This window comes from Hypanus sabinus, chromosome 8 (assembly GCF_030144855.1).
Source record: "Hypanus sabinus isolate sHypSab1 chromosome 8, sHypSab1.hap1, whole genome shotgun sequence".
Classification (NCBI taxonomy): Eukaryota; Metazoa; Chordata; class Chondrichthyes; order Myliobatiformes; family Dasyatidae; genus Hypanus; species Hypanus sabinus.
In genome coordinates this window covers 56647886-56670219 of record NC_082713.1, presented here as the reverse complement: position 1 = coordinate 56670219, position 22334 = coordinate 56647886, and the positions used below count along the sequence as shown (strand labels likewise).

The following is a 22334-nucleotide window of genomic DNA, read 5'->3' as shown; positions in this document are numbered from 1 at the left end:
CTCCCTCCTGGCAGAATTCTCTTACCTCCATTCAGAACCCCAAGCAGCCCTTCCGGGTGAAGCAACACTTCACCTGCGAGTCTGCTGAGGTTGTCCATCATATCTGGTGCTACCAATGCAGCCTCCTCTACATTGGTGAGACCTGACATAAATTGGGGGACCGCTTTGTTGAGCACCTCTGCACAGTCTACCACGTGGGACTTCCTGGCGGCCAAGCATTTTAATTCCAATTCCTATTCCCATTCTGACATATTGGTCCCTGACCTCTTCGTTTGCCACGATGAGGCCACTCTCAGGGTGGAGGAGAAATACCTCATCTTCCATCTCCAACCTGATGGCATGGACATCAATTTCTCCTTCCGGTAATTATTTATTCCCTTCCCCTTCTCTCTTCTTCTATTCCCAACTCTGATCTCTTAACTTTTCTCCTCACCCGCCTATCACCTCTCACTGATGCCCTTCCTCCTTCCCTTTCTCCTATGGTCCTCTATCCCCTCTTATTAAATTCCTTCTTTACCAGCCCTTTCCCACCCACCTGGCTTCACCTATCACCTTCCAGCTAGACCTCCTTCCCCTCCCCCCACCTTTTTATTCTGGCATCTTTCCTGTCCTGATGAAGGATCTCGGCCCAAAACGTTGACAGTTTATCCATTTCCATAGTTGCTGCCTGACCTGCAGAGTTCCTCCAGTATTGTGGTGTCTCAGAAAGGCAGCATCCATTATTAAGGACCTCCAGCATCCGGGACATACCCTTTTCTCACTGTTATCATCAGATAGAGGTACAGAAGCCTGAAGGCACATACTCAGCAATTCAGGAACAGTTTCTTCCCCTCTGCCATCTGATTCCATAGAACCAGAGAACACTACAGCTCAGGAAACAGGCCATTCAGTCCTTCTAGTCTGTGCCAAAACTTTATTCCACTCGTCCCATTGACCTCCACCCAGTCCATAACCCTCCAGACCTCTCCCATCCATGTACCTATCCATCCAATTTATTCTTAAGAGTGAGCCCGCATTTACCATGTTAGATGGCAGCTCATTCCACACTTCCATCACTCTCTGAGTGAAGTTCCCCCTAATGTTCCCCCTAAACCTTTCCCCTTTCACCCTAAAGCCATGTCCTCTCGTATTTATCTCTCCTAATCTAAGTGGAAAGAGTCTACTCGTGTTTACTCTGTCTATACCTCTCATAATTTTGTAAACCTCTATCAAATCTCCCCTCATTATTTTACGCTCCAAGGAATAAAGTCCTAACCTGTTCAATCTTTCCCTGTAACTCAACTCCTGAATAGCCGGCAACACCCTGGTAAATCTTCTCTGCATTCTTTCAGTCTTACTGATATCCTTCCTATAGTTAGATGACCAAATCTGCAAACAATAGTCCAAATTTAGCCTCACCAATGTCTTACATGGACATTGAATCTTTGGACAGTACCTCATATTTTTTAATCTACAGTATTTCTGTTTTCGCATGTTTTTTAAATCTTTTCAATATACCTAATTGATTTACTTCTCTTTCTATTGTTAGTATTTTTTTATTTTATTTGTTATTATTTTTTTCAGCTAGATTATGTATTGCATTGAACTGCTGCTGCTAAGTTAACAAATTTCACTTCACATGCCGGTGATAATGAACCTGATTCTGATTCTGATTTAGTGCGTGTTGCTTTGGATTTCCAGCATTTGCAGAATCTCTTGAGTTTATGACACTTCAACTGTTTTGATTTCTGACTTTTTACACTGGCCTTGCTTCAAAATTATTTCATTGATTGTAAAATTGCTATGGTGCTATCTAAATTTTATTTGCTGTCATTTTTAAAAGTCTATTTTAAAATACTGAGAATGCACAAATACAGGAGTATATCCTATAATGAAATTCTCTGAAAGAAAGAACTCTTTCTTCACAACAATTCTGTCCATTTTAAGTACGTACCCGATTCCATGAATGACAAGTCCTGCAAAGAATATGACAAAGAGATGGTGTGTAAACCAGAAGACTTCATAGTATGATCTCCGAATGGTGTCTGTTGAAGATGTGATCATGAGGATAAGGGCCAATGTGATGATGACTCCAGTTAAGCCAGCAATTGTGGTGAATGTAACATAACTGGGGGTCTGAGGAAGAGATGCGCACACATTAATGACAGCGGCACTTAACCCACGAGGGGAGATTCTTTTAACATACATAGCCAAGAGCTAGGATTCCATAAGGAATGTCTTGATATTTTTGGTAATATTTCATTTGGTATCTATAAGGATTTTGAGAAATTATTTACACAAGTGGGCACACACACACACACACACACACACACACACACACACACACGCGTGCGCGCAACACCAATATATTGAAAATTAAAATTCTTACCGAAGAACCATTGATTCAAGCTGTGCATCTATTTTATAGATTCCCAGTCAAGCTTTTAATGTGTAATTGGATTGGATGTTAATAGTTACATTCTCAACTCTTTAATTCTTACAGATTAATTTTTTGACTTTAGCTACCTCCTTCTTATAACCATATAACAATTACAACACGGAAACAGGCCATCTCGGCCTTTCTAGTCCGTCCTGAACGCTTACTCTCACCTAGTCCCACTGACCCACACTCAGCCCATAACCCTCCTTTCCTTTCTGTACATTCTTCAATGTACAGTCTTGCCAGATCTAGAAAGTGTGTGTTTTTCTACTCGAGGCATGAACAAGAAATATTTGTGAAACCACCCATACAGTTTGTATGTACTTGGAGCGGGAGATCTTTCTTCTTTTGAGGAACTTTAGTTGTAATTGTCATCACCAAAATGTTTTGCTCCTGTCAACACGCCATGTGTTTCTGAAGGAATTTTGTAACAATTGCTTCTTTTAGTACCTGTGGTTTATGACAAGAGTGGCTGGACAGGAATAACTGCATTCTTCAAAATAAGTTGAAATCACAAACATATATGCTTGGCCGCTTGAGAAATATTTAGTTTCAGAAGGAGGGAGAACCTGTAACATTGCCTATGTTTGTAGCACAGGTAGAATTACACAATCTTCAGACCCACTTTCCGGAACAATTGAACAATTTGTGGTTAATAACGTTTAAAGAAAATGTGCACGTGGAATTTTCACCTCTGTCAGTCTCCCTCTGAAGGCAATACTCAGACACTTGTTTGCCATGAACTCCCAGTAACAATGCCAAATAATTGAATTGTGCAAGAGCTTTAACAGAAAACTAAAACATATAAAGGCAAAAAGAAAAGTATATCATGAAAGAGCAAGAAAACAGATTTTTGCAACTCACAAGGTGATGCATCAAGTGCTGAACATTCACTTTTTTAATGAAATTTAGACGATTCAGACTATACAATTGTTATACAAGAACTTTTGTTCACTGTGATATCATTTTCAAATACCAAGATTAGGAAAATTGAAAGTTAAATGATTGAGCATTGTAAAGAAAATATACTCAAGGGATAGCCTTGTGCATAGTGGGGCATCAGGAAATGCCTTTGGCATTGGCAATATACCTGATTTCAAGAGAGTTGGATGTTCCTGGCAGGAGAAAGGATTGAAGGTTGTGACATGAAAGTGATAATCTCTTCAATGTTATAATCCATTATTCAAGTACAAGAAACCATTTCTTACTGTATGAGCAGACCGAATAGGATTCAACCATTTGGTATTATTCTCCCCAATTCTCGATAGTACAGCATCCAGAGTCTGTTCTGTTGACTGTTGACTGTTGTTGAACCATTCAAAGTTGAATAAATGTGCCACAATGTGAATTGCTGTGGGGATTTGGTGACAACAGTGTTAAAAGACAAAATACAGGCAACTTCTCTTGTCAAAAAAAGGTTCAAAGCTTATCTTAATTAGAATTGATGTATTGACTATTTATGTAGAAATATTTAGACAATGTAGCTGCAGAATGCATATGTCCATATGTAGGCAGTTGTGATGATTAAATCCTTTCAGAAGTCATCAGAAACATCTGCATATTAGCAAAACAGCAAGCAGCCTGAGTTATGGACTGAGAAAGGGATTAAAATGTAAAAGATTTGTATTCCTGGTGGATTTGATTGTGGGCAATCAACTGCATGAGGCAAGGAGGAAATGTGAATATTATTTTTCGATTTTGAATCTACATCATCAGCCAATATTCTTCGCTTTGGTACATTCTGACAACCTCTACAGCAGTGTTCTTCTACCTCAGCTGAAGAAAAGGAACTTGGAATGGGAGCCTGCTCAAGTCATTTGGGGTTTAGTGTGTAGATATGAAGTAGGCAAAAGTAGTGATTTCCATAAAATTAAGGACCATTTCAATAAAAGGAAGTCATGCATTTGTCAAAAAAGAAAAACAAAGATTTACATTCTCTGTACTTGCATACAAGAGAATTGAAAAAGTCCCTTTATTCTCAGATGGCACTGAAGACCTACCTGTGTGCAAGGCAATCATGTATGCCACAAGTTTATGGAATGTGAGGTTCTTGTCCAGCTGTTTCCTTACACCGCATCTACGGCACTAACATAATGCAGAAAAAATACAATCAAAAACAATTCTATTAAGCAGCAAGATTCTGTTTTGATAGGACATGAATGCAAATCTAAAGCTTTCTTTTGTGATTCTTATGAAATTATCAGATGAAATTGCAATATTGTTTAAGTATTTTCTCTCATTTTAGAAAGTCACAAAAAATTGCAAGGGATAAGCACAGAAAAATTCTGAGGAGAGTGAGAGGCATGAACAAGTCCATAGATCATTCTATCCAAACCAGTGAAAAAATCCAGAGATCATTCTATCCAAAACAGTGAACAAATCCAGAGATCATTCATTCCAAACCACTGAACAAATCCACAGATCATTCTATCCAAACCACTGAACAAATCCAGAGATCATTCTATCCAAACCACTGAACAAATCCAGAGATCATTCTATCCAAACCAGTGAACAAATCCAGAGATCATTCCATCCAAACCACTGAACAAATCCAGAGATCATTCTATCCAAACCACTGAACAAATCCAGAGATCATTCTATCCAAACCACTGAACAAATCCAGAGATCATTCCATCCAAACCAGTGAACAAATCCAGAGATCATTCTATCCAAACCAGTGAACAAATCCAGAGATCATTCTATCCAAACCACTGAACAAATCCAGAGATCATTCTATCCAAACCACTGAACAAATCCAGAGATCATTCATTCCAAACCAGTGAACAAATCCAGAGATCATTCTATCCAAACCAGTGAACAAATCCAGAGATCATTCTATCCAAACTAGTGAACAAATCCAGAGATCATTCTATCCAAACCAATAAACAAATCGACAGATCATTCCATCCAAACCTATGAACAAGTCTATAGATCATTCTATCCAAACCAATGTGCTGCAATGAGCAGTTGGAGCGGACCCAAGTGCAGGACATAGGCACAGAGAGCGGGTTAGGATTCTTATGTGGACTTGAATGTTGACTTGCTCTCAGAGCATGGATTTGGACTTGACTTGGACTTGGAGCCTGGTCTTGGACTTGAACACGGAGATGACAACTCCATACAAAGACAGACGATTCATATTTTGGCTCAGAGGAGCGGCAAATGGCAGCAATCCTCAGCTGGATATGAAACGACAAAACCCAACAATGACAGACAATTTGTCTCTTGGCTTGGAAGACGGTCCCTATTCTTGGCGGCCCGGAACGAGCATTTCCACACAGTCCCGGAGGCTCAGGTGACGGTCCAGAATTCTTGGCGACCTGGAACATACATTGCCACTCTGGCTGAGGTGACAGCCCAGCACTGAGTAGATGTAAGCTGGAGTTTTATGCTGCCGGTTTAGATGAGGATCAGGTGCCCTAATCAAGGAACCCGATAGAACACGGGAAAAAGGAAATTAACGGAAATGAGGAGTCGATGGAACAGACTATGACACAATGAACAAATCCATAGATCATTCCATCCATGTCCATGGAAAGATCCATAGATTGATCCATCTTCTTCCCTCTTATTTTTTTCAAATCACCATATTTTTAGAAACACTTTGTATTTTGACTGCTATGACACAGTTTAAAATTGGTATTTTACAGATTTTTAAAAAACTGTTTTTTTTTGGTGGATGCAATAGAGAAGCCTCAGTGTGTTTGTTAAAACTAGTTGTAGTAATGCAACAAAGCTATTCGAGCAATCTATTGATAACCTCTTTGACAATTGGTGAATACTGCTAATGGAACAATATTGACAAGTTGCATTATCGACTTGCACAGTATGCTGAATGTCAAAGAAGATTGGAGTCAGAAAATCAAAGGAGCTTCATTGCTAGAGCTGGCAACGTGTCCATATACTGCACCATCAGTGTAAGTTCAGAAGAAGAGTCTCCCCCTGAAGCATTGACTCCTCCACAGATGCTGCCTGGGCTGCTGAGCTCCAATTTCTTGTTTTCTCAGCTGAAACAAGCACTCTCTTTCAAACTGTATCTTTGTGGAGAACATTGAAAAGGTACATCTTCCCTGCTGATTCTGGGCCCGGGACCACTCAGGGAGCAGGAGGAGCTTTTGGCAGAGATTGAGAACCTCAAGGCCATGCACCAGGAACACCTGAAAGACCTTCGTAAGCTGCAGAAGAAACCTCACAAACTGCCCATCCACAAATCTCCAGTCAGCTCTTGCCTCAACTCAAGAAGGCCATATAGTTCCCACACTGGCCTCATTAGTCCCCTCGGACCCACAAAACAGAAGGGAAAGAAAATTGTCCTCTATCACAAGGGACTGCCTAAGCAGAAGAAGAAGAATACTCAAGACTGGCATCAGATAGCAGTAAATATATGGAATGTTCTTCTTGTTAGAGCAGATATGGAAACTACATAATTACAGAGAAATCATTGGAGAATGATGGGTTTTTTTAGCCTAAATTATAGTGAACTATATAAAATCTACAGCATAATACAGGCCCTTCAGGCCACAAAGTTGTGCCGAACATGTCTCTACCTTAGAAATTACTAGGCATACCTATAGCCCTCTATTTTACTAAGCTCCATGTACCTACCTAAAAATCTCTTAAAAGACCCTATCATATCAGCCTCCACCACTGTTTCTGGCAGCCCATTCCACGCACTCACCTCTCTGAGTAAAAAACACCCCTGATATCTCCTCTGTACCTACTCCCCAGCACCTTAAACCTGTGTCCTCTTGTGGCAACCATTTCAGCCCTGGGAAAAAGCCTCTGACTATCCACACGATCAATGCCTCTCATCATTTTATAAACCTCTATTAGGTCACATCCTCCTTTGCTCCAAGGAGAAAAGGCCGAGTTCTCTCAGCCTAATCTCATAAGGCATGCTGCCCAATCCAGGAAACATCCTTGTACACCTCCTCTGCACCCTTTCTATGGTTTTCACATCCTTCTTGTAGTGAGGCAACCAGAACTGAGCACAGTACTCTAAGTGGGGTCAGACCAGGGTCCTATATAGCTGCAATATTACCTCTCAGCTCCTAAATTCAATTCCACAATTGATGAAGGCCAATACACCGTACGCCTTCTTAACCACAGGGTCAACCTACGCAGCTGCTTTGAGAGTCCTACAGTCTCGGACCCCAAGATCCCTCTGATCCTCCACACTGCCAAGAGTCTTACCATTAATACTATATTCTGCTATCATATTAGATCTACCAAAATGAACCACTTCACACTTATCTGGGTTGAACTCCATCTGCCACTTCTCAGCCCAGTTTTACATCCTATCAATGTCTCGCTGTAACCTCTGACAGCCCAATGCACTATCCACAACACCCCTATCTTTCTGTCATCAGCAAACTTACTAACCCATCCCTCCATTTCCTCATCCAGGTCATTTATAAAAATCACAAAGAGTAAGTGTCCCAGAACAGATCCCTGAGGCACCCCACTGGTGCCCGACCTCCATGCAGAATATGACCCATCTACAACCACTCTTTGCCTTCTGTGGGCAAGCCAGTTCTGGATCCACAAAGCAATGTCCCCTTGGATCCCATGCCTCCTTACTTTCTCAATAAGCCTTGCATGGGGTACCTTATCAAATGCCTTGCTGAAATCCATATACACTATATCTACTGCTCTTCCTTCATCAATGTGTTTAGTCACATCCTCAAAAAATTTAATCAGGCTCGTAAGACACGACCTGCCCTTGACAAAGCCATGCTGACTACTCCTAATCATATTATACTTCTCCAAATGTTTATAAATCCTGCCTCTCAGGATCTTCTCCATCAGCTGACCAACCACTGAGGTTGGTCTATAATTTCCTGGGCTATCTCTTCTCCCTTTCTTGAATAAAGGAACAACATCTGCAACCCTCCAATCCTCTGGAACCTCTCCTGTCCCCATTGATGATGCAAAGATCATCGCCAGAGGCTCAGCAATCTCTTCCCTTGCCTCCCACAGTAGCCCGGGGTACATTTCATCCAGTCCTGGCAACTTATCCAACTTGATGCTCTCCAAAACTCCAGCACATCCTCTTTCTTAATATCTACATGCTCAAGCTTTTCAGTCTGCTGCAAGTCGTCACTACAATCACTAAGATCCTTTTCCGCAGTGAATACTGAAGTAAAGTATTCATTAAGTACCTCCGCTATTTCCTCTGGTTCCAAATTTGGTCTCCAAATTTGAGGAAAGACATTCTAGCTATTGGGGGAGTGCAGCGTAGGTTCACGAGGTTAATTCCCAGGATGGCGGGACTGTCATATGTTGAAAGATTGGAGCGACTGGGCTTGTATACACTAGAATTTAGAAGGATGAGAGGGGATCTGATTGAAACATGTAAGATTATTAAGGGATTGGACATGCTAGAGGCAGGAAACATGTTCCCGATGTTGGGAGAGTCCAGAACCAGAGGCCACAGTTTAAGAATAAGGGGTGGGCCATTTAGAATGGAGTTGAAGAGAAACTTTTTCACCCGGACAGTTGTGGATCTGTGGAATGCTCTGCCTCAGAAGGCAGTGGAGGCCAATTCTCTGGATGTTTTCAAGAAAGATTTAGATAGAGCTCTTAAAGATAGTGGAGTCAATGGATATAGGGAGAAGGCAGGAACAGCGTACTGATTGTGGATGATCAGCCATGATCACAGTGAATGGTGGTGCTGGCTCAAAGGGCCGAATGGCCTACTCTTGCACCTATTGTCTATTGTTATACACACTTCCCCACTGTCACACTTGATAGGTCCTATTCTTTCACGTCTTATCCTCTAGCTCCTCACATATGTGTAAAATGCCTTGGGATTTTCCTTAATTCTGCCTGCCAAGGCCTTCTCATGGCCCATTTTGGCTCTCCTAATTTCCTTTTTAAGCTCCTTCCTAGTAGACTTATAATATTCCAGATCTCTAACATTACCTAACTCTCTCCGAACCTTTTGTAAGCTTTTCTTTTCTTCTTGACTAGATTTATTACAGCCTTTGTACACCACAGTTCCTGTACCCTACATAACTTCCCTGTCTCAATGGAACATACCTTTCCAGAACTCCACACAAATATCCTCTGAATATTTGCCACATTTCTTCCATACTTTTCCCTGAGAACATCTGTTTCCAATTTAGCCTCCAATTTCTTGCCTGATAGCCTCATAATTCCCCTTACAGCAATTAAATGCTTTTCTAACTTGTCTGTTCCTATCTCTCTCCAATGCTATTATAAAGGAGACAGAATTATGATCACTATCTATAAAATGCTCTCCCACTGAGAGATCTGACACCTGACCAGGTTCATTTCCCAATACCAAATCAAGTGCAGCCTCTCCTCTTGTAGGCTTATCTACATACTGTGTCAAGAAACCTTCCTGAACGCACCTAACAAACTCCACCCCATCTAAACCCCTTGCTCTAGTGAGATGCCAATCAATATTTGGGAAATTAAAATCTCCCATCACAACAACTCTGTTATTATTACACCTTTCCAGGATCTGTTTCTCTATCTGCTCCTTGAAATCCCTGTTAGTATTGGGCAGCTTATAAAAAATACCTATTAAAGTTATTGATCCCCTCCTGTTCCTAACCTCCACCCACAGACACTCTGTAGACAATCGCTCCGTACCATCCACCTTTTCTGCAGCCATGACACTATCTCTGATCAACAGTGCCACATCCCCACCTCTTTTGCTTCCCTCTCTGCCTTTTCTGAAACATCTAAAATCCGGCACTTGAAGTAACCATTCCTGTCCCTGAGCCATCCAAGTCTCTGTAATGGCCACCACATCATATATCCAAGTACCTATCCATGCTGTAAGCTCATCCGTTTTGTTCACAACACTCCTTGCATTAAAATAGACACATCTCAAACTTTCAGTCTGAGCACGTCCCTTCTCTTTCACCTGTCTACTCTCCCTCTTGCACTGTCTACAAGTTCTTTCTGTTCGTGAGCCAGCCTCCTCTTCCCCAGTCTCTTCAGTTCAGTTCCTGGCCCCCAACAATTCTAATTCTTTTTTAAGCTCTCCCCAGCAGCTTCTGCAAACCTCCTCACCAGGATATTGGCTCCCCTTGGATTCAAGTGCAACCCGTCCTTTTTGCACAAATCACACCTGCCCCAAAAGAGGTCCCAATGATTGAGAAATCTGAATCCCTGCCCCCGCTCCAATCCCTCAGCCACACATTTATCCACCACCTCATTCTATTCCTATTCTCATTGTCACGTGGTACAGGCAGTGATTACTACTTTTGCAGTCCTGCTTCTCAACTTCCTTCCTAACTCCCTGTAGTCCTTTTTCAGGACCTCTTCCCCTTTCCTATCTATATCATTGGTACCAATATGTACCACGACCTCTGACTGTTCTCCCTCCCACTGCAGGATATCTTGGACGTGATCTGAAACATCCCAGGCCCTGGCACCTGGGTGGCAAACTACCATCCGGGTTTCTTTCCTGTGTTCACAGAATCATCTACCTGACCCCCTAACTATAGAATCCCCTATCACTACTGCCTTCCTCTTCCTTTCCCTACCCTTCTGAGCCTCAGGGCCAGACTCTGTGCCAGAGGCACGGCCACTGTGTTTCCCCCAGGTAGGCTGTTCCCCCCCCCCCCCCAACAGTACTCAAACAGGATTACTTATTGTAAAGGGGTACAGCCACAGGGGTACTCTCTAGTACCTGACTCTTCCCCTTCCCTCTCCTGACTGTGACCCACTTGTCTGTCTCCCATGGCCCCGGTGTGACTATCTGACTATAACTCCTCTCTATCACCTCCTCGCTCTCCCTGACCAGGCGAAGGTCATCGAGCTGCATCTCCAGTTCCCTAGCTCGGTCCCTCAGGAGCTGCAGCTTGACACATCAGGTGCAGATATGGCTGTCCGGGAGGCTGGACGGAAACTTCAGTTGTGAATAGCTGCAATTCTACCATCTTGTTCATAAAATCAACCAATATGCCACTCACACTGATTGTTCTTTTCATGTATTTTTTTGAATTTTTTGACTTCTACTTTGCTCTGGCTAGAAAGAATTTTCTGTTCCATAGGCACTGGTTGCCCCCTGTAGTTTATTCACGTGTCAAGCGTGAAGTGTCAGGGAGCTGTTCCCCAGGACAGCTTTGTAACTGTGTCTAACCCTTTCCTCAGCAAACAACTGATGTAACTTACTTACTGGGATAATACAGTGGAGTTTGTGTTTTGCAAAACAGGAATCAAACTTTGGGTATTGCTAATTATATACCAGTATTTCCTTTAAAATATACATAAGGTTATATACTCCCTATAATTCAGAAATTTTCACAGGCTGGTGATGGTAAGTCAATGTGCAGGTAGATCATTGAGTTGCACCTCGGGCTCCAGTGATTATATGATTTATAGTAAGATTCTTCTGGAGAAATCTTCCATTTTTATCATAGCCAGCAGAAGCCCTTTTGACAATTTATGATTCTTGCTTCTGAAATGGTGACTGTGATTTCTTGCCAACGGGCAGAAATGTTGGTGGATTCTCATCTACTTCCCCAAGCTATCCAAAGTTACAAACAATGTAACCAGAGAAACCATCGGGAAAGTTTGGACCCACCAAGGGTTCAGTGTGGAAGGACAGTGCCACAAAACGAAAAGCCGGCTCTTGGTTTACGTTTAAATCCTCTGCAATATTTTTCTCTTTTCCAATTTCCTCAGCAGAAACTCATAAGGGGCAGTAGTTTTAACTGAGATCTTTCAGGCAGAATGAAAAAAAAACTATTCGCTCCTCTGGAGACATCAGAGCACATTTACTAGCAAGAAATATTAACAGCGTTATTGGATTAGGGTGTAGAATTGTTAGTTTCCTTATATTTTCCTTCTTGTAGTTTAACGTTCCAATGCTTGTTTGTATTTGTACATAATTACCTATATACATGTAACTGCTCAGTGAATTTTCCAGTAATTTTGAGACAGTTGCTTCTATATTTTCTATATAAAGCTTCTCAGTTTTCACACTGTTTAGATCTAACTATTTATAGGTTAATTGTCAGTGAGTGGAATTTTGTTTTCTGAATATGAGGCGCATGTGATTTATTCTCCTTAGTTCTCTCAAGTTCTTTCTTTCTACATTCTTTGGTCTTGAAACACTTAATAAAATGTCTGTCAGCAACAAGTTCTATGACTCATTCTTGACTTCCAGAGAAACTCTGGATCACAAATACACCAGGATTAAATGGTGGGTAGCACTGGTTGAATTGAGTCACCTCTGAAGGAGTAAGCATCACCCCTGCAGAGAATCCTAACGACCAACAGTTGAATCAGCCACCTGAAATTCTGGGATATTTTGTGAATAGGTAATAGATTTGTCTGCTTCCTTTTTCATGTTAAGTAGGTGAAACGGCATTTACTATTTCCAGTAATCTTACGCCACAGCTACACCTTCAGTGATCAGAAGAGGAAGGGCTGTTTCTTACCGAGCAGGACCCTCTGAGAAAGGAGAGTAAATTCCGACAAACAGGCAGCAAGATCAACAAGCAGTTAAAGTTGAGACAGGCAGCTGGAGCTCGGGCCCAGGCCAGTGCAGACTGCAAAAAAAAAAACAGGAGCACAAAATTGTTAAAATTGAAGTAAGTTTGTTTAACCTACAGAAAGTAATAGAAATACAGCAATGTGCCAGTCAAGATATTGAGAAAGATACAATGTAAATTTGCAATTCTTTTTCTTAAAGCCTTAGAGTCACAGAGTCATAGAAAAGTACAGCATAGAAACAGGCCTTTCAGCCCTTATAGTCTGTGTTGAGCTATTTAACCTGCTACCCCTATTGGCTTGCACCTGGACCATAGCCCTCCATACTCCTCCCATTCATGTACCTATCCAAACTTCTCCTAAATGTTGAAATTCGGCTCACATGCACCACTTCCATTGGCAGCTTATTCTACACTTTCACAACATTCTGAGTGATGAGGTTTCCCTTCATGTTCCCTTTAAACTTTTCACCTTTCACCCTTGACCTATGACCTCTGGTTGTAGTCCCACCCGAACTCAGTGGGGAAAAACTTGCACATTCTAAAACTTCTACATTCTAGGGAATGAAGTTCTAACCCATTCAATATTTCCTTATAGCTCAGGTCCCCCAGATCTGGCAACATCCTTGTATATTTTCTCTGTACTTTTTCAACATTATTTACATCTTTCCTGTATGTAGGTGACCAAAACTGCACATAATACTCTAAATTAGGTTTCACCAGCATCTCATATATCTGCAATATTACATCCCATCTCCTGTACTCAATACTTTGATTTATAAAGGTCAATGTGCCAAAAAGCTTTTTTACAACCCTGTCTACCTGTGATTCCACTTTCAGTGAGCATATTCCCAGAATCCTTTGCTCCACAGCACTCCTCAGTGCCCCACTTTTCACTATGTAAGGTTACTTTGGTTGGTTCTACTGACAAGCCACACTTGCACTTGTCTGCATTAAATTCCATCTGCCATTTTTTCAGTAGATTTGTCCAGCTGGTCCAAATCCCACTGCAAGCTCTGATAGTCTTCCTCGCTGTCAACTATACCCCCTATCTTGGCGTCATCTGCAAATTTGCTGCTCAAATTAACCTTATTGTTGTCCAGATCATTGATACAGATGACAAACAACAATAGACCCAGCACCGATCTCTGTGGCACTCCACTAGTCACAGGCCTCCAGTCAGAGAGGAAACCATCTTCTACCACTCTTACAAAGCGCACTTCTTCTGGCATGCTGAACCTTCCTGACCAGCTCCCATGTGGGACCTTGTCAAGTGCCTTGCTAAAGTCCATGTAGACAACAGCTACTGTCTTGCCTTCACCAACTTTCCTAGTAACTTCCTCGAAAGGCATTCTGATTGGTTAGACATGACCTACCATGTACTTAGCCATGCTGACTATCCCTAATCAATCCCTATCTATCCAAGTACTCATATATCCAGACCCTTAGCATACCTTCCAATAACTTTCCCACTGGCCTGTAATCTTCTGAGGTAAAAATAAGTAGCATTGTTTAGTATTAATTTGAACATGCTTCAATTCTATTTCTACAATTCTGCATCCTACAATTTTTGGATTGACTCCCCCAATAATAGCAGGATAGGAAAGATGTTAAAATGACACAACAGGATGCAAACTGAATGATAAGGAAAGGTCTGCTGTTTTTCAAAAAATATAATCAAAGATTACATTACATTTTATGAACAAACTGACGACTAATAAATTTACTTTAAAGCTATGTAAAGTTCCATCCCTTTTAATTCTCCCTGTTCCAGAATGTGGATTTTTAGCCCCAAACTTTATGTACACTGCTCTTGTATTAAAATACAGAGTGCATCGAACCTATAACACGACACGAGTATTATTGTAGAAAGCATGTCTTATTTAATTGGAACACAATGGATTATAATACGCGCCATTATAAATAATTGTTATGACTCGGGTATCTATAATTGCTTCAGATTTGTATTCTAAGGGTTTATTGTGATATTGAGTAAATTCCGATAAGGAATTTGGTCTCTGGAATGTGTAGAAGGGCAATTGTGCATGAAATCCTGGCAATCTATGCAATAGGAACCCTGCTCTCTTGATTCACAATAAGAGACCATACAAAAAAAGGATTTAAACACATATATCCAGTATGGCAACCATCTACAGTTTCAGGGATCTCTTTACAATCTTCAATCAGAATAGATTACAGTTTTGATAATCATGCCTTATTTCCTCTTACTGGGTCACTCGTTAACAAGATTGATTACATTGGAGCACCAGTGAAGGTGAAGTAAATAAACAAGCATTTTCAGGAATTTGTTCCAGTTCTGGTTGACGGACATTCAGCCTGTCTCACAAAGGCAGGTGGCTGTTCAGGAAATCCCAAGCAATTCTTATGTCACGTCAGAATAATAACCTTAGATCCGTCAGAGCAGGAAATAAAATATTCCTGTTAATGTGATACATGCAGGAGATACTAATTAGGTAGTGCAGCAATAATTCGTTACTCATGAACTGTTTGAGATATTTTATCTGCACCTTGTAAAGAAAGCACAGTGGATTCTGGTTGATTGGGCCATCGGTTAATTGGCTCAGTTATATATTTGGAACAACCATTAAAGGAACAAAATCTAATTGAGAAAATAGCCAGGATTCCCTTCATTTATTTGGGACACTATGCTACTTAATTGGGGCAGGAGACTATTACTGAACTGTTTCTAACTAGCATCAGTCATGCGTTTGATGCACCATCAATAACTCACTCTGAGACGTGAAGGAGAGATATCAGCTTTTATTGACTGGAAGAAGGAACAAGCAGTGAGTGACCACCATACTACATCCTGGAGACTGAGAGGCCGGGCTCAGGCCTTGATCGCCTTTATACAGGGGTCTGTGGGAGGAGCCACAGGAGCAGTCAGCAGGGGGCATGTCTAGACAGGTATATATAGTTCACCACAGCGCTCTTATGTAGTTATTAGACAATACACCCTGCTTAAAGCGAACAGTTTTTAAACAGTGTCAGTTGCGTGTGCTTGGGTTCAAAAAGCATTGAATTTTGGCGAGAAACAAGCAGTAAGATAATTCAAATGTTTTGCTCACTGGTTTTTCAAGCATTCGGGCTTGGAGATGCCAGAAATAGCCAGGAGTGAAAATAAAATGATTCTGCTACTCAGGACGTTAGGAACTCTGAAGAATTTGAAGATATCAATAGTTATCTTGAATGTTACAATGCAAGTGAAGATGCAATTGTCAAAAGCATTGTATGAAGGCAGTCCATTATCTACACTAGCTATCTGCACTGGTTTTGTTCATTTACTGTCAAGCTAAAGAGCACGGCTGTGTGGACTGGATCAATTCCTCCCTCAATAACTTAGGCACTAATACATGGTTTTGTAGTACTACATTAGTATTTTTAATTTGTTTTGTATTTCATTTAAATACATAATTTATTATTCAGTCTGTCTTTTTTATACTTTTAATTATTTCCATGAACAAACTAATTGGTCCCAATGTGTTCCAATTACCAATATCAATAAACTTTGATAGATAAATGAAGTACAGGTACTTACTCCAAGAATTTTCCTTGTGTAGTAATATTCTGGATTATACTCATAGACTCCATAGTAAAAGACAAATAGAAAGATGTTTATTCCCAGCCACACCACCTGTAAACAAAAAATTACAGTGGTCAGTCAGTTTTCTGTAGCTCTTCTGATGCCATTGTCATTGAAAAGACTCAGTAGAAAGGTCTAATAATCTTCTTACAATGACAAGCGCAGACATGCCATGGTTAACCACCCAGTTGCTCATGGTTCCAGGGCTTCTCCGACTTAAATCGTAATAAAGCAATCACTTCATCACTTATACCTGATGAACAGGGCAGGAAGGGTGTTGGCTTGGCAGACTTCAAGGAAGTAGTTGTCAATTTTTTTTCCCTCTTCCCCTATGTTTGTTCTTGTAATCACTTTTGATTTTAATAAGGAAATAACTTGGAGTATTTGATTAAACAGAGCTTGTCACACTGCAATATGTCAAACAGTTCTAAACTGCAATTAGTTTAATAAAGGTATGATACATAACTAATCTGGATCCACGCAATTCCACAGCATTCTTCAAATCTCTTTCTTATAATAATGTTCTGATAATTCTTCCTGATATGCCCAATGCAGCTTGGAATAATTTAACAATTCATCGGAAGAATGACACCGATATAAAAACAGAAAGCCAACAGCACAATATTGGTATCTTCATCTACCATAACCTGACACGCAGTATGATACCCAAACTACAAATGTCCGAAGCAGAGGTAGTGACCTAACAGCCAAGTCACCTCACAAATTGCCTTCAGCTTGACTTTTTATAATGTTTACCATCAATCTCCATTTGCTGGCCCCAATCACCATGTGATTATTTACATTTCCCTGAAATATGGACTTTTGGACCTGTACTAGAGACAAACTCCACTCAAATACACACACCCTAGTCACCACACTCCCCTATTCAGATAACTACACATTCTGTTAGCCCAGAGCTCAAGCCTAGTCCAGCATACCTAGCCCTCCACCTGCCTGCCTCATCCAACAATATTAGACACCTATTTATTCCTATCCCACTTCTTATTATAGGTTTTAGGCTGGCAAAGCAGAGTTTCTGTATGATGGACCCCCAACCAATCAATTAGGCCAGCTGTAAGATGACTAGCAAAGTCATTTGGCCATTTTGAATACAGAGGAACAATTACGCAGATGTCAAGTCCATTCACACATCTGAGTTCTGTCATATAATAAAGAATCCAGAATTAGTCTCCGGATACCATGTCCAAATCAAGTATTTTTTGACCATGTCAAAAGAAAATTGGGAGCTGTATGCTTGCTTGAGTCCCCCTTCTCAAAATCTGGCAGCTAAATAAATGCAATATAATTTGAGTATAAGAGTAAATGTCTTTTGCAACAATTATTGAACAGTCTACAGGAAAATGAAGTTGTTCAAAGAACCAACAGAGACTAGCTGTGAGAATATAAGACCACCGTTGGTGTAATTGAACATAGTTTTTGCCCTTTGCATTCACTTTATAGAGAGGGATTGCAGTGAAGAGACACCAGACTTGTCCCTGGGAAGGCAGTTCGGCTATATGAGGTGAAATTGAGTTGGTGTATCCCTTATTTTCCAGAGCTTAGAGGAATGAAGAGGTGCCCTCATAACTGTATCACAAGTTGATTGGCGAGTTTATGATCATAAGCATAAGTACACATATGCATAGGTGCAATGAAAAATTTACAGCAGCATTATAAGGATATAGCATCATATAAGAAACATTCAAAGAAAAACATAAACATTAATTGTGCACGTTTTACACAAAAACACGGAACCAAAAAGTTTATTTTAATGGAAAATGATCAAAGTTTTGGAGCTTGAACAGTGGCCACCTGGAGTTCAGAGGTGAAAGGTAAAGGTGTCTTCACCCAGGTTGAAGAGAGAGCTTTATAAATCAACACTTTGTAGCTGTTTTGTCGGAGCATGAACAGCAGCCAATCGGAGTTTGTGATTCATTAGCAACGTCAAAAAGAAACAAGGCAGATGCAAGCGGAATGGCCCTTGTTGGAGTGGGGCAGTGTTAAAGTGGAGAGATTTTTGGTTTTGGCTCAACAGGCTTGGGTGATAACAGGTGTGAGCAACGTAAATATCTGGAAAGCTTTTTCTTGCTCATTCTTCATCTGTAAGTATATAGTAAGAATGGCTCCAGGGGCTGTGTTTTGTTCTTTGTGGGAAATGTGGGATTTCCCTGTGTCCTCCAGCCTTCTGGAAAACCAAATCTGCACCGGGTGCACTGAGCTGCAGTTCAATGCCCTTTGGCTCAAAAGAGAAATTGAGATGAAAGATAGGAGGTAATCACCCCTAGATGGCAGGAGGCAGGAGAATGTGTGACTTTCAAGTGATGGGAGGGAAATAGACAGCTGGTACAGAGTATGCCTGAGGCCATTCCCCTCAACAACTGGTATACTACTTTGAATACTGTTGAGTGGGATGACCTAACAGTGGAAAGCCACAGTGGTCAGGTCTCCGGCAGGGAGTTCAGCCCTGTGTCTGAGAAGGGAATGAAGAGAAGAGGTGAGCTGTAGTGATAGGGGAATAGAAAGGAGGTTCTGTGGATGAGAATGAGATTTCTGGATGTTATGTTGTCCGCAGGTTCCAGGGCCAGGGGCATGTCAGATCATGTCCACAGCATTCTTCAGCGGAAGGGTGAGCAGCCAAAGGTTGTGGTCCACGTTGGTACAAATGACATAGGTAGGAAGGGTAACGAACTGAGTGAGCTCAGAGAGTTAGGTGCTAAGTTAAGGGACAGACATCCAGGAATTGTTACCTGTGCCATGCGAGGCCAGAAATAGGAAAATCATACCATTTAACACATGGCTAAGGAGATGGTGCAGAAAGGATGGCTTCAGATTTTTGAATCATCGGGCTCACTTCCATAAAAGTGTGACCTGAACATAAGGGATGGTTTGCACCTGAACTGGAGGAGTCTAATATCCTTGCAGGAAGGTTTACAAGTGCTGCAGGGGGAAGGTTGTTTAAAACTAGAGAGCCAGAGCAGATAGTGAAATAGTTGTGGGCAAAGTCAGGAATGGAAAGGTTGAGTATGGTGGGACTAATGTTCTAAGCTGTGTATATTTCAATGCAAGGAGTATTGTAGGACATGCGGATGAGCTTAGGGCATGGATCAGCTTGTGGATTTATGACATTGTAGCCATTAGTGAGGATTATTTGCAGTAAGGGCAGGACTGGTAGCTCGATGTTCTAGGGTTCCATTGGTTTATATGTGATAGAGTGGGAGGAATTAAAGGGAGAGGTGAGGCATTACTAGCCAGGGAAAATATCAAGGCAGTACTCAGACAGGACAGATTGGAGAGCTCATCTACTGAAGCTACTGTATATAAAGGACTGAGGAATAAGAAAGGGATGGCCATATTAATGGGATTATCTTACAGATGATATGAAGATAAGGTATATTTGGAAGCTGGGAGGCTGTAGAAGGACTTGGACAGATTAAGAGAATGGACAAAGAAGAGACAAGGTAGAATATAGTGTTGGGAAATGTATGATCATGTACTTCAGTAAAAGGAATAAAAGCCTTGTATTCCTTGTGGTTCCATCTACGGTTAGTATATGTTCATGGTCTTCTGCTGCATAGCCCATCCACTTTAAGATTCGACATGTTCATTCAGAGATGCTCTTCTGCACACCACTGTTGTAATGTGCGGCTATCTGAGCTTCTGTCAGCTTGAACCAGTCTGGCAATAATCTTCTGACCTCTCTCATTATCAAGACATTTTTGCCCTCAGAACTGCTGCTCACTGGATGTTTTTCTGTTTATGACACCATTCTCTGTAAACTCTGGTGACTGCTGTGTGTGAAAATCCCAGGAGATCAGCAGTTTCTGGGATACTCAAATCACCCCATCTGGCACCAGCAATCATTCCATGGTCAAAGTTACTTGGATCACACTTCTTCCCCATTCTGACATTTGGTCTGAGCATCAAATGAACCTCTTGACCATGTCTGCATATTTTTATGCATTGAGTTGTTGCCACATAATTGGCTGATTAGATATTTGCATTAATGAGCAGGTATACAGGTGTCCGCTGAATGTAGGGTAGGTCCTGGGCCCAGGACAGGCCATCTGATATGTTAATATCCAGGAATTTAAGTTACTAATTTAGGGGTCCGATGTCTACTAGTCTTATGATGAGGAAGTCAAGCATCCAGTTGCAGAGGAAGGTGCGAAGGCCCAGGTTTTGAAACTTGATGATGAGTTTGGATAGGATGATAGTGGTGTACACAGACCTGTAGAAGATGAACAGCAGCCTGTTGACCAGGTGGCCCAGAGCAGAGTGAAAAATCGCATCTAATGCTGGCCAGTTGTGGCTGCAGGCAAATTGCAACGGATCCCATTCATCTCTGAGACAGATGTTATAACTAAATGCTCAAATTACTTCATCATGCTTTATGGAAGTGCCACCAGAAAGTAGTCACTGGGTCAGGCCACCACGTTTTTCTTGGGCACTGGTACAATAGATACCTCTTTGATGCAGGTGGGAACCTCAGACTGTGGAAAGGAGTGGTTGAATATGTCCATTAACACTCCAGCTAGATAACCCGCTTAGTTCTTTAGTATTCAGCCAGGTATGTCGCCTGGATGCCTTTCGTGGATTCAGCATCTTGAAGGATGCCCAGAGATCAGCCTCAGAGACTGAAGTTACAGGATCATCATAGATATGGGGCTCATGTGTATGTGTCAAAGTTCTCCCTATCAAAGTGCGTAAAAGGCACTGAGCTCATTCAGGGGTGATAGGTCCATACAGCAGGTAGATTACAGGGAAGATGTCAGTCATTGAGTGGAGAGAGTGAGCAATTTCAAGTTCCTGGGTGTCAATGTCTCTGATGACCTGACCTGGACACAACATATTGATGCAGCTATAAGGAAGGCAAGACAGTGGCTATATTTCAAAAGGAGTCTGAGAAGCTATGGTTTGTCAATTAAAACACTAGAAAACTACTACAAATGTACAAATGCATTCTGACAGGCTGCATCACCGTCTGGCATGGGAGAGCTACTGCACAAGATTGAAGTAAGCTGCAGAAATCTGTAAATTAGTCAGTTCCATCATGGGTGCCAGCCTCTGTAGTAACCAAGATATCTTCAAGCAGCGGAGCCTTAGGAAGGCCGCATCCATCGTTAAGGATCCCCACCACCCAGCACATGCCCTCTTCTCATTGTTACTGCTGGGAAGGAGGTACAGGAACTTGAAGGCATACACTCAGTGATTCAGGAACAACTTCTTCCCCTCTGCCATCTGATTTCTAAATGGACATTGAACCCATGAACACCCCCTCACTACTTTTTTCCTGTTTTTTTTGCACTACTTATTTTAACTTAGCTATTTAATACACACACACACACACACACACACACACACACACACACACACACACACACACACACACACACACACACACACACACATACACACACACACACACACACACACACACACACACACACACACACTTTGGGCACCCCTGGTCAAAATTTCTGTTACTGTGAATAGCTAAGCGAGTAAAAGATGACCCGATTTCCAAAAGGCATAAAGTTAAAGATGACACATTTCTTTAATATTTTAAGCAAGATTACTTTTTTATTTCCATCTTTTACAGTTTCAAAATAACAAAAAAGGAAAAGGACCTGAAGCAAAAGTTTGGGCACCCTGCATGGCCAGTACTTAGTAACACCCTCTTTGGCAGCTACCTGTATCGCAGATTGTAAATGCTTTTTGTAGCCAGCTAAGAGTCTTTCAATTCTTGTTTGGGGGATTTTCGCCCATTCTTTCTTGCAAAAGCCTTCTAGTTCTATGAGATCCTTGGGCCGTCTTGCATGCACTGCTCTTTTGACGT

The 22334-nt window shown here is 41.4% G+C and overlaps 1 protein-coding gene across 1 annotated transcript in view; it reads right to left on the bottom strand.

Moving 5' to 3' along the window:
* The window catches only part of nox1 (NADPH oxidase 1), a 39628-nt gene extending 22862 nt beyond the window's left edge, over window positions 1-16766 (bottom strand). The window contains exons 1-6 of the mRNA XM_059977254.1: window positions 16650-16766; window positions 16454-16549; window positions 12844-12954; window positions 4420-4504; window positions 3628-3770; window positions 1934-2115 (exon numbers count right to left, since the gene is read on the bottom strand). Coding sequence (XP_059833237.1) covers window positions 1934-2115; window positions 3628-3770; window positions 4420-4504; window positions 12844-12954; window positions 16454-16549; window positions 16650-16694 — 662 coding nt within the window. The 5' untranslated portion in view covers window positions 16695-16766. The remainder of the gene's footprint in view (window positions 1-1933; window positions 2116-3627; window positions 3771-4419; window positions 4505-12843; window positions 12955-16453; window positions 16550-16649) is intronic.
* Window positions 16767-22334: the final 5568 nt, after the last annotated feature.